This window comes from Rattus norvegicus, chromosome 2, assembly GCF_036323735.1.
Source record: "Rattus norvegicus strain BN/NHsdMcwi chromosome 2, GRCr8, whole genome shotgun sequence".
In the NCBI taxonomy this organism is placed as follows: domain Eukaryota; kingdom Metazoa; phylum Chordata; class Mammalia; order Rodentia; family Muridae; genus Rattus; species Rattus norvegicus.
In genome coordinates, this window is record NC_086020.1 from 181,284,095 (window position 1) to 181,297,519 (window position 13,425).

Consider the following 13,425-nt stretch of genomic DNA (forward strand, 5'->3'; position numbering starts at 1 on the left):
ACATACAAGCCTCTACATTGTATAAATGGTTACAACCAGTCATAAACAATACAGAAACACTTGCCTCTGTCTGAAAATATAAACATTACATAAATTAAAATAAAATTTAAACAAATTATTAAATTTTGAACATGTACTTTTTTAAATTTTGTTTGTATCAACGTGTATGCCTATGTGCCACATATGTGTTTTGTGACAATGGAAGTGGGAGAAGGCATTGCATATCTTAGAGCTGGAGGTGGAAACAGTTGTGAATATCCATGTGGTGCAGAGAACCAATACTAGTTCGCCAGCAAAACAACAAGTGTACTTAATTGATGAGCCATCCCTACAGCCATGATGCTCATGTTTTTTGGTAGCTATTTCTTTTTCCATTAAAACTGTACATAACAAACGTTAAACTGAAGGAAAGCTTGCAGCCTATTTAAGTACATCAGTCTCAAATATTATAATTCTACTGAGTTGTTCTCATCAAACAACCATCAACTCAGCTCAACCTCCCTCTTCAGCAGAAACCCTAAGATGAGATTTCTGAGTTCCATGAGATCTTCTGAGGGACTTCTATCATCAAGACAAGTACTTGGATCTACTTTGACTTTTTTCTTTTACCTACTCTTCTTATCATTAGAGTTCAAGAATATAGTCAGTGTCTACAACCAGATATGGCAGTATACTCTGGATTACATATGAGGCAAAGCAAGGTTCACACCAAAGGCCCTGCACTGAAGCCTGATGACATAGCACATAGGTAGAATACAGCATTTGCCATGTGATATATCATTCTGTATTTAAAACTGTGTAATTTAACATTTTCACCTCTTTCCTAGTAGAACGAGATCTACCAAAGAAGAGAAAACACAATAGTAACCGATGGTCATGGCTTCCCAGGAAAACCACAGGCACGGGGCTTGTATTTAAGAACATAAACAGGGTTGGGGATTTAGCTCAGTGGTAGAGTGCTTGCCTAGCAAGCGCAAGGCCCTGGGTTCGGTCCCCAGCTCCGAAAAAAAAAAAAAGAAAAGAAAAAAAAAAGAACATAAACAGAGAAAATGTGGTAAAGGTGGCAGAAGAACAACCTCTTCCCTTCCCCTTACTACGCAGGCCTGGGTGACAAGTCACAGAGACATCAACATTTCCTGGTTCCCTACTGATGGTGATTGTACTAGGAACACAGAGAGATGATGAATGGTTGGACCTGGCTCTGTCAACTCCCCTGTTGTGAAAGCAGCAGCATGCTTGGGTTGTGCATCACACACCTGCCAAGGATAAAAGGGCTGCTGCCCTGGACTATTCACCACAGCCTCTTCAGCAGAGCCCTCTTCTCCTGCCTTTGCTCTATCTGGTGAGTACCAAACTAGGGACAGGGTCTCAGGTAAGAAGGTATACAGATGAGAAGCAGAATTTGACTGAGGTGAAGGAAACAGAAGTGTCTAGTGAAGACAACATGAAAAGAACCTGCCAGCATTGCTTCTACTCTGCTGAGAGATCTGCATCAGCCCAGAGGATTCTCCAAGAGTCATTTTCCCATTACCAGGATTTGCTACAGTTTAGCAGAGAGCTATTAGAAGCATCACCATTCTCTACTGCAAGCACTGAAAATAAAGGACAATATCTTGCAGGACAGGAAGATCAGTTACTCTTTACCTTTCTAAAGCTCATTGTTCTAAGTGCATTAACTAGGGATGCGTCTATCTGATAGCCTTGAGAATGCTGTATTCAGATGGATCTGTGCATCACTGGTCCTATTTATTTCATAGAAATATTGGTTTGGGAAACAGATAGGTCATGGGAGGCATGTGCTTGATAGACTAAGTCAGTAGACATTCACCGGAAACTTCTTCCTATAATGCTTCTATCCTACTCTTCTAGGTCAAGTTCCTGCCAAGATGTCCTGCCAGCAGAGCCAGAAGCAGTGCCAGCCTCCTCCCAAGTGCCCCTCCCCGAAGTGCTCCCCAAAGTGCCCCCCAAAGAGCACAGCACAGTGTCTGCCTGCAGCCTCTTCCTGCTGTGCTACAAGCTCTGGGGGCTGCAGTGTCCCCAGCTCTGAGGGAGGCTGCTGCCTGAGCCACCACAGGCGCAGGTCCCACAGATGCAGGCGCAGGAGCTCCAGTTCCTGTGACCGTGGCAGTGGTCAGCAGTCTGGGGGCTCAGGCTGTGGTCACACCTCTGGGGGCTGCTGCTAACTTGGAACATGATGCTGAGATCAGGGAGTCGGGAGGAAAAAAGAATCCCAAAGGTCAAAGAGAGCCCAGCCAGTCTTGTCATGTCTGATTCTGCAGAGCATTCTCTGCTTGTATGATGCCCAGGTCCCTTGTTCCCACCCTTCCTGTGGAGTCCCATTGCCTATCCCTGATTCTGACCAAGAATAAAGCTTCTATCAACCGTCACACTGGTATGTCACTATCATTGTTCCCTGTCCCTCTAAAGGTGTCAGGTATATGCCATTCTCCTTCTCTCAATTCCAGTACTAAACACATCCAGAGCATAAAAACGTTATAACTCTACTCCAAGAAAACTTTTGAGAACTATCAGAAATGTTAATGTTCACTTGGGTTGAAGCATCAGGGGAGGAATTGGACAGGTCTGGGGTCTCTAGCAGGCAATGGTATGTCCTATGACATGTAGAGTGTATATTCATCTCACAGTAGAACCCTAAGCCTACTGTGAGGAGCTTCTATTTGCTTTGATAAGTGATTTTTAGCATCTAATTAGTAAACACTGACTTTGCAATTAGGTAAATACTCAAATAAAGTAGCCCATTCATCTTTAGTAGGGAGGTTGTGGCTTTCTAGCGGGTATCTAGAAATACCCAGAGACAATTTGAGCCAAAAAAAATATATATGGGCTTCATGTCAGGAAAACACAAATTAAAACCACAATTAGATTCAGTCTCACTTAAGTCATTATGGCTACAATGAAGAAAATAAATGACACCATATCAGGCAAGGTTGTGCGAAAGAATAACTGTTCTGGAAATATAAATGAATGAAGCCACTGTACATCAGAATATAAGTTCCACAACAGTCAAAACCATACCCAGCATGTAACTCATTTATACTGCTACTGAGCACAGATACAGAGGGTATTTTATCTAACCACAGAGATATTTACACATCCATGTTTATTGCTTATCTATTCGTAGTAGGAAGGAAATGGAGCCAGCCTAGAAGAATGGATACTTAAATATTTAATATGTTTCACAATGGAATTTTACTTGCTTGTAAAGAAGACTGAAATTGTGAAATCTCAGAGAAAATGAATGGATATGTAAATTATCATATGAATTAAGGTCACTCAAACTCTACAAAACAAAATCTGCATCTCTGTCATACAAAGATACTTTCACTGTTTGTGTATATGTGTGTAACAGAAAGGCATGTGGTAGGTCTAGACTATAAAACTAGATCAATATCACTAAAAAAGTAAAAGACCTCATAGGAAAGTGGGGCAACAAAAGGAGACACAAAAACAAAGTGGAAAGGAAGTTAAGGAGGTGAGGAATACAAGGGAAGACCAGGTGGAAAGGGAGGAGGAAAGAGAATGACATTTAATTGTTGTTTCATAATTAAACATAAAACTTTGCACTCTAATAAAATTTTTAATTAAAAATTGTATAGGCTTCTGAACAATTTTGCTGGCAGTTTTGTGGATAGAAGCCAGGCATATCCCTAAACATGCTACAAATCACAAGCTAGCCCCTACACCAAGGAATATCCATTCCAAGACACCAGTAAATCAAAGACTGAAAAACATCCAAAAATCAGTCAAGAAGTAACAACATTGGTATAGGAAGTACAGACACAACAAAACTCTAACAGAGAGCCCAGGTGAGCAAATTCAAGTTAAAACAGAGTAAGTCAAGAGGGCAGAGGGAGCTGCTCATTTAGAAAATGAGATTCTGACAAGTTGAATATCAGGCAGTTAGAAAAAGGAGGAGGGGAATAGAGAAATGCTGGTTAGAATATGGATATATTTAACTGTCTGATCAGTAGGTTACTAGAGTTTATCATGTGAAAAACTCTTAAGGGATAGACACTTAATTCTGTAAGTAACCTATAAGGTCATTTCTCAGAAAGTACACACATCTTACAGTGGAGAAAGTGCTTTGTCCAAGGACCCAGAATACACAGCTTATAAATCCCTGCTCTGAGCAAATTGGCACTTGACCCTCCCTTGAGATTTTTCAAAACCTCTGCAGAAACAATGATTTCTTATCTAGCTTCTGTCAAGTTGATTTTTCTTCTTATATTTAATTTTTTACATTAAGAACTAATATCCTAATATATCACTCAAACCCACTTTTAATGATCTGGCTCCCACATTTGGAACTTAGAATGTGAGACTCAATATTACTCTAGATTGTCCTCATTCCCTCCACTTTTCTCATCTACCTGCCAGGCACTAAAAGCTATTACTATGAAAGAGCCACTGAGAAACACCTAAAGAAATGTTCAACATCTTTAGTCATAAGGGAAATGCAAATCAAAACAACCCTGACATACCACTTCACACCAGTCAGAATGCCTAAGATCAAAAACTCAGGTGACAGCAAATGCTGGTGAGGATGTGGAGAAAGAGGAACACTCCTCCATTGTTGGTGGGAATGCAGACTGGTACAACCATTCTGGAAATCAGTCTGGAGGTTCCTCAGAAAATTGGATATTGAACTACCTGAGGACCCAGCTATACCTCTCTTGGGCGTATAACCAAAAGATGCCCGAACATATAACAAAGACACATGCTCCAATATGTTCATAGCACCCTTATTTATAATAGACAGAAGCTGGAAAGAACACAGATGCCTTTCAACAGAGGAATGGATACAGAAAATGTGGTACATCTACACAAGGGAATACTATTCAGCTATCAAAAACAATGACTTTATGAAATTCATAGGCAAATGAATGGAAATGGAACATATCATCCTGAGTGAGGCAACCTAATCACAGAAAAACACACATGTATGCACTCATTGATAAGTGGATATTAGCCCAAATGCTCGAATAACTCTAGATGCACAGAACACATGAAACTCAAGAAGGAAGACCAAAATGTGAATGCTTCACTCCTTCTTTCAAAGGGGAACAAGAATACCCTTAGGAGGGAATAGGGAGGCAAAGTTTAGAATGCAGGATGAAGGAACACCCATTCAGAGCCTGCCCCACATGTGGCCCATACATATACAGCCATCAAACTAGAGAAGATGGATGAAGCAAAGAAGTGCAGGCTGACAGGAACCGGATGTAGATCTCTCCTGAGAGACACAGGCAGAATACTGCAAATACATAGGGGAATGACAGCAGCAAACTACTGAACTGAGAACTGGACCCCGGTTGAAGGAATCAGAGAAAAGACTGAAAGAGCTTAAAGGGCTTGTGACCCCATATGAACAACAATGCCAACCAACCAGAGCTTCCAGGGACTAAGCCACTACCCAAAGACTATACATGGACTGACCCTGGACTCCAACTGCATAGGTAACAATGAATAGTCTAGTAAGGGCACCAGTGGAAGGGGAAGCCCTTTGTCTTGCCAAGGCTGAACCCCCAGTGAACGTGATTGTTAGCAGGAGGGCGGTAATGGGGGAGGAACGGGAGGGAAACACCCATCTAGAAGGGGAGGGTGAGGGATTAGGGGGATGTTGACCCAGAAACTGGGAAAGGGAATAACAATTAAAATGTAAATAAGAAATAACCAACTTAATAAAGATGGAGGGGGCGGAAAGAATAAAAGAACAAAGAAAGAATACTTAAAAAGAAAAAAGAAAAAGAAAGAGCCGCCCATCAAACCCTGGAAACTATAGAGGTTTATTCAATTTATAAGCCAAGGTTGGAAAATGTCTGATTATTTCCATTCCAAGATCCAAGGACTCAGGGTTTTTTTAATCTTTATAATTTAATGAAAAGAATAGTTTCCAAAGAGTGGCATGAGATAATCTGGCCAGGTCCAAGTAGAACCCACTCTCTGGAATAACCCAACTCCCTAAAGTGGGACCCTCGGGTGCCATGAGTAAATCTATGACCACAATATGCTCATGACTCACTACTGAAAGACTGTTGGGTATCCCCTCACCATGCTGTCAACACAGTGAATACTGTCAAGATATTGTGAAGAGATGACCCAGTGCAGGTAAGGTTGATAAGTTGAGCTGGGAACTGCTACCATGTATATATTGTACTGCTCTGTGAACCAAAAACCATGAACCCAGAACCGGTGGACCTCCAGAAGCACCAGAAAGTGGAAACTGAAACCCTCTCTGTACATAGTGGCTTTAATTTGTTTTGCCTATGTCTGGTTAAGAATGAGAAGGAAATGTATCTCCAGTGTTAACAGGAAAATTTGATAAAATTAATTTAAATGATCCTTGCATGGTGTGACTACATTATGTAAACTGCACTGCCAGATGTACACAAAGTCACTGCTACATTTATTTGTTATTAATCAGCTGATTCCCTCTCTGATCCCATCCCAAATGAGTTAGCTCCTTCTGAACTATGTCTGAAACTTAAATATATACAAAGTGGTAAACTCACAAGTGGTTAAGGAAATGTTTAGGTCTGGATCTGATATCTGAATTAACTTCTGCTTTCACCACACAGGAGTCTATCCCAGAACACCCATACCTTAAGGCAGTCATCACCTATAGAATTCAGGATGCAAAGCCAGGAATACTGGGCTCCTGAACCAGCATTTTTGCTGAGCATATTATTCTGCTCTTTCTATACATACAATTTTATTCTCAGATGTGAACTCTACGTGCACAGTCTGCTCTCTAGAGACCTATCTACTTCCTGGGTTTCATGAATTATACTCAGTGCCCTAAAACAGGCTACTCTCCACCTTTTTTGTGGGGTGGAGTTCCTCATCCAACTGTTCCTTCTGCATTCCCAATACTGTCACCTCTGACAGGCTGCTAACCTCATCCCAGGCACTCCTTAGTAGCATTAAATGAAAATATCCCAACGCATGAGACACTAAATACTAATAAGTGTGAACTCTTGCCTAAACCTGATTACTCTTTGGGTGTTTATCTGTGAGCCTGTCACTCAATGAAGTGATTACCTGACTGTCCCGTTACAAAGCAACAGGATCTTAGACTAGAAAGCAGATGTGGAAGATGATGGAAGGTTCTCTCACAACAGGATTTTAGACCAGAAAGCAGATAGGCCTTGTGTGCAGCCCAGAATTCCCTAAAAGTTGCTGCTAATTCGATTATGCCCTCCTTCTAATGGTACATTTCCCAAGGCCTGGCACCATCAGCAAAACAAGGGAATTAGAATCCATAAACTGCCCATTCCACATCCATCAACAGCATTGCCATGTGTAGGACAGGAAGATACTGATTACGCTTCCTTTTGAGAATCTTATGGGCATCAAACAGTGCTAGTGAAGTGGCCATTGAGAGAGAAAGAGGGGTAGGTACATCACTGTCAATTATCATACTGATCTGCTTCTACCTTTAATAAGGATACATATTACTACACATTCCTCTGAAGAAAAAGTGAATGACATTGGTGCCCAAGAAGAAGAATTCTAATGGTTGAGAAAGAAGGGTGGGAGGGAGATTGGAAGGGGGAAGGGGAGAAGGAGGAAGAGGGAGAGAATCTATTAAATAATTTTTTCTCTAACAGCAAGTAGTCATTCAGCCTCTGATGGTCACAGAAGAATAAGATGATGTGAAAATAGTACATCTATGGCATCACACATATAACCCTTTACATTTTATAATGGGCTATAACCAGACCTCAATAATTTGAGAACACATTTCTCTTTCCTAAAATATAAACTTGCTACATAAGTTAAAATATAATTTACACAAATTATTAAATTTTAATCTCTTTTTAATTTTGTTTTGTGTGGAAATGTTTGCATGTATGCCTATGTGCCACATATGTGTTTTGTGCCCAGGTAGGTGGGAGAAGGCATTGAATCTGCTGTAGCTGGAGTTGCAAACAGTTGGGAACATCCATGTGGGTGATGGGAATCAAACCTAGGTCCTCAGCAAGAGCAACAAGTGCTCTTAATTGATGAGTAATCTCTCCAGCCCTGTAGGTATTGTTTCTGGTAGCTATTTCTTTTTTTTTTCATTAAAACTATAGGTAACAAATGGTAAGCTCAAGGAAAGCTTGAAGCCTACTTAAGTAGATCAGCGTCATGAATGATAAATTCTACTGACTTGTTCTAATCAAACAACTATCAGTTCAGCTCAACCTCTCTCTTTGCCAGAAGCCCTATGATGAGATTTCTGAGTTCCATGGGATCTTCTTGTGATTCCTATCATCTAGAAACAGTCTTGGATTTACTTTGACATTTTACCTACTCTTCTCATCATCAGACTTCAGGAGTATAGTCACTGGCTACAACCAGATATGGCAGTATACTCTGGATTTCATATGAAGTTAAGCAAGGTTCACTCCAAAGACCATGCACTAAAACCTGATGACATAGCACATAGGTAGACTACAGCACTTGCCATAAAATATATGACCCTGTATTTACAACTGTGTATGTTAATATTTTCACCTCTTTTCTAATAGATCATGATCTACCCAAGAAGAGAAAATACAATAGTAACCTTCCCAGCAATCAAACAGGCACAGAGCTTATGTTGAAGAACATAAACTGACTAAATGTGGTAAAGGTAGTTGAAGAGCAGTCTCATCCCTTCCCCTTACTAGGCAGGCCTGGGTGAGAAGTCACAGAGACATCGTTTCCTGGTTCCCTACTGATGGTGATTGTACTAGGAACACAGAGAGATGAAGAATGGATGGACCTGACTCTGTCAACTCCCCTGTTGTGAAAGCAGCAGCATGCTTGGGTTGTGCATCACACACCTGCCAAGGATAAAAAGGCTGCTGCCCTGGACTATTCACCCACAGCCTCTTCAGCAGAGCCCTCTTCTCCTGCCTTTGCTGTATCTGGTGAGTACCAAACTAGGGACAGGGTCTCAGCTAAAAGGGTGTAGAGATAACAAGCAGGATTTGACTAGGGTAAAAGAAATAGAGGTGTCCAGTGTAGAGACAGCACGAAGAAGATCTGCCAGGGGCTGATAGACAGGGAGGAGAACTCAGGTAGGAGTCTCTGACACCCCAGAGTTCTGGATCTCAGCATTGCCTCCACTCTGCTGAGAGGGCTGCATCAGGCCAGAGGATTTTCCTAGAGTCATTTTCACAATACCTGTATTTGCAGCAGAGAGGTACCTAGAAGCATCCACACTCCCTTCTACAAGCAGGGAAAATGGAAGACAATAGCTTGCAGGTCATGGAGATCAGTTACCCTTTGCCTTCGTAAAGCTCATTGTTCTAAGTGCATTAACTAGGGATGCGTCTATCTGATAGCCTTGAGAAGGCTGTATTCAGATGGATCTGTGCATCACTGGTCCTATTTATTTCATAGAAATATTGGTTTGGGAAACAGATAGGTCATGGGAGGCATGTGCTTGATAGACTAAGTCAGTAGACATTCACCGGAAACTTCTTCCTATAATGCTTCTATCCTACTCTTCTAGGTCAAGTTCCTAACAAGATGTCCTGCCAGCAGAGCCAGAAGCAGTGCCAGCCTCCTCCCAAGTGCCCCTCCCCGAAGTGCTCCCCAAAGTGCCCCCCAAAGAGCACAGCACAGTGTCTGCCTGCAGCCTCTTCCTGCTGTGCTACAAGCTCTGGGGGCTGCAGTGTCCCCAGCTCTGAGGGAGGCTGCTGCCTGAGCCACCACAGGCGCAGGTCCCACAGATGCAGGCGCAGGAGCTCCAGTTCCTGTGACCGTGGCAGTGGTCAGCAGTCTGGGGGCTCAGGCTGTGGTCACACCTCTGGGGGCTGCTGCTAACTTGGATCCTGAGGCAGAGACAAGGGATTTCAGTGGGAACAAGAAACTGAGAAGTCAAGGAAAATTCAGCCTGCCTTATCCATTCCCAGAGGCACTGCTGGATTCTTCTGTCCAAGGTTTCAACTCCCCTAGGAATTTCTCTTCCTGTCTGATGTCTGGGACCTTACAGTCCCCATTCCTGCCCTAGCTGAGGACTGCATATGTCCTACACATATGGATTTCAAAAATAAAACTGCTTGAACTGTAACTGCTAGAATCTCATGAGTCATTTTATTCTGTGCCACTCTTGAAGTCCCAGAATCCTTAGATCCTTGCCCATGGCAACCATCTCTTAGACAAATCCCTAGTTAGTTATACAATGAAGAAATAGCTGCCACCACTTCTGCCTGCTTATGGAAGGACTTCGGAGAGTCTTTAGAAGATGAGAGGAGGAAAGATTGTGGGTTGCTGTTGGCTGGTGCTCTGAAACCTCTGAAGGACTGTTTTTCCTCTGAAACATGATCCTGATTTAACCTGGAAATGTCTAACCTATGATGTGATACTTATTTTGGTGAACTGTTCTTAAAATCCTCATTACAAAGAAGGCATCAAAACCTTGAGGCAAAGGCATAACTATCAGCAGTGGATGAAAGGAATACAAAGCTCCGGGTCTGGTGATGGAGGTCAGTGAGAGTTTTTCCCTGGAAAGTTTGCATGTGTGAGAGAGGCCCATGTTCTGCTCCCAGCACAAGAGCATCAATTGATCGATAAGTAAATAAATAAACAACAAACGAGCAAGATGGGGAAGTAAAGGGATGGAGTGAGGAGGCTAACACAATTGTATGAAGATCAAAGGAAAAGAAATGAGATGATTGTTTAAGGGCAAGGAGAGATGATGTAGCCAGAGGTTTAAAGTTTAGTCTATGAGGTGACTGGAGTATGCAAAGGAAGACCTTTAGGGAAAAGATAAGGGGGAAATGGTGGCTTTGATGTGGAAACCATTTAAAAAGCAAATATTTATGCTTTTGAAACTACACTATCCTAATCCAACACATGGAAGTTTCAACCTTAACACAGACTTGCTGTGACCTAAATTGTAAGATTTTAGTGCTTTGTGGTTGAAATAAAGTTTGTTCAAACTTTGATGATCAGAAAAACCTGAATGAAGTTTAATATTAGACATCTACTAACCAAATCTAGAAAGCAAGATATGCATTGAAGTAGAAGCCACAGTTCTAGCCTTAGAGTTTGCAATGACATCACTGGGAGCAGGACATTTGGCAGGTTGTAGACAGGAAGGGCAACCCAGGAAGAACTCTGTACACCTATGCCAGCCTGGGAGGTGTCACATACTAGGTATGAGTGACACCATATAAAGGTTCCACAGTTCAGTGCAGCCTCTCCACAGTGTGCCAGAGGCTGGTCAGAACTAGAGGGTCACAGGCTACTATCTGACAGAGGCTGTAAGCACCCTGATCCCCACTTCAAAAGTACAACAGAACCCCCTACTCGGGATAACTCTTACCCCAGTGAAGAGGAAAGAGAAGACTTAACAATAGATGCCTGAGTGGATACTAAGACCTGGGAGGCTGGGAGTAACAAGGGAACTAGTGATGAACATATCCACAGACCTCATGAGGATGACTGCAATAGAGTTCTAACTCCTAGACCAATTTATTCATTTCACACACTGTTATTGTCTGCTGTGCACTCTACTCTGGGCCCTACAGATTCAGCAGGGAGTCAGGGAAGCAGAATTTGGGTCCAAGAATAATGGACTGATTTTACAAGCAGTGAAGCACGATGGACCAGACCTCAAGGAGCAGCCACTCATTCTCTGGAATTGAGTGGACTCTGGCATTTACTTAATAAGTCCAGAGAAGACACCAGCTTGGGCAAAATATTGAAGCCTTTAGACAGTGGTGTTAGAGGTGTCAGTAAAAAACATGCATTTCCCAGCTTCAACACAAATCATTTATTACCACCAATGAGATGAAGTCAGTGCACGAGCATGCCTCTAGACTCGAGCCCTCCCCCACTTCCCTTCTTTCTCTCTCCACAACACCACAGATACCTGTGCTCCTTCCTTCCCATTACTATCACCTATTCATCACCTAAAAGGGAAGGCTTACTCCTTTAATTCCTCCTTTAACAGGACAATCAGACACATGGTTTTCTTTGATATTGATTAAAAATGATTATGCCTCATTATCTTTATATGTAATATTTGTGACTTAAAAGATTTAATCCATTCTGGAATGTAATTTTTAAAAGAGCAATGTGCTTCCATTGCTATAATAAAATGCAGTGATAAATACTGTACCACTTACCAAGCTGCAATATCCAAACCCTTAGTGAACTACTGCTGAACTATGTCACTACAGACTTCAATAAAATCACACCCAAAAAGGATTACTCACAGCTTAGGTAATCTCCCTATTCACCTCAACCTAGCTGAATCATTACCTCCTAGAACCAATCCTACAATTCTGACAATGGGTATCACTGAAATCATCAAGCTACCTGCACAAGGCTCTTCAATATATTTGAATTTTCAAGCCATGTCCCCTCAGATATGCTGAATTTCTTGTCCCTTCTCCTCTCACTTTAGAAAGACCAGATGTAAAGACAACAGAATTCAAAATCAGAAACATCCAATTCCAAAGTGATTTTGAACAAGTTCAGCTTCATTAAGACTTTCCAGCACCCTCCTATGTGTCACCTTCCCTCCCCACTAGTGCCATCTCTCTGCTGATGTAGATGACCTCAGTTCAAGGAGCCTCTCTCCTTGAGCCTTGGCATCAGACTGGCTTCCATGGACAGATCAATCACCTACAGTCCTGGGACTGCTGCTTCCTCAAATGCTGTTCTTACAGTTTTGATCAAAGCCTGCCACCTAGGGGTTGGGGATTTAGCTCAGTGGTAGAGCACTTGCCTAGCAAGCGCAAGGCCCTGGGTTCGGTCCCCAGCTCCGGAAAAAAACAAAAAAAAACAAAAAAAAAAAACAAATACAAAGCCTGCCACCTAATGGGGATTGTAGAACATAGCTCAGAGACCCTCATTCTTAATTCTATACACCAACAGTGAAGCTTGCCTCTGTGGTTCATGCTTATTTCATTGTGACTGTCTGCTCTGATACATATGTGCTACTTAAGGACATCTCTGCTGTCCAGAATGTAAGGTGTGTTGCATCCTAGTGATGCACCAAACATTGAGTAAGTAGATGAGTGAGTGACAGAATGGAAAAGTTAGCTGGAAGGGAGGACAGAAAGTTTGAATCACTGGGCAGTCATTTGGGCAGTCATGTGCCTCCTCTGAGAATAACTCTTCTCGTCTTCCCAGGATGATGTGGAATGCCTGGGATAAAGAATAGAAAAGGTGGGAGTAGGAGGAGGGTGGGTGGGGAGTAGGGGGAGGGAGATGGGATAGGGGGTTTACAGAGGGAAAACCAGAAAGGGGGTAGCATTTGAAATGTAAATAAATAGAATAATCAATTTTTTAAAAATCTGTCTGGTTCAGCACATTCTGGAGAAGGAAGAATGGAAGAAATGGAGGAAGAAAAGGAGGGGATGGAGAGAAAGAGAGAAGAAGCAAGAGAGGGAGAGTTTGGAAGCTGCTTGAATT

General features: G+C 42.2%; 2 protein-coding genes across 2 annotated transcripts; both read left to right on the top strand.

Annotated features, from left to right (window-relative positions):
* Positions 1–1,294: 1,294 nt before the first annotated feature.
* Positions 1,295–2,387, top strand: Lce3d (late cornified envelope 3D). The gene is made up of 2 exons (NM_001402595.1): positions 1,295–1,342; positions 1,870–2,387. Exon 2 carries the CDS (start codon positions 1,887–1,889, stop codon positions 2,181–2,183), a length of 297 nt encoding a protein of 98 aa, NP_001389524.1. The 5' UTR covers positions 1,295–1,342; positions 1,870–1,886; the 3' UTR covers positions 2,184–2,387.
* A 6,484-nt stretch (positions 2,388–8,871) lies between these two features.
* Positions 8,872–10,069, top strand: Lce3el2 (late cornified envelope 3E like 2). The gene is made up of 2 exons (NM_001401891.1): positions 8,872–8,921; positions 9,509–10,069. Exon 2 carries the CDS (start codon positions 9,526–9,528, stop codon positions 9,820–9,822), a length of 297 nt encoding a protein of 98 aa, NP_001388820.1. The 5' UTR covers positions 8,872–8,921; positions 9,509–9,525; the 3' UTR covers positions 9,823–10,069.
* The last annotated feature ends 3,356 nt before the right edge of the window (positions 10,070–13,425 follow it).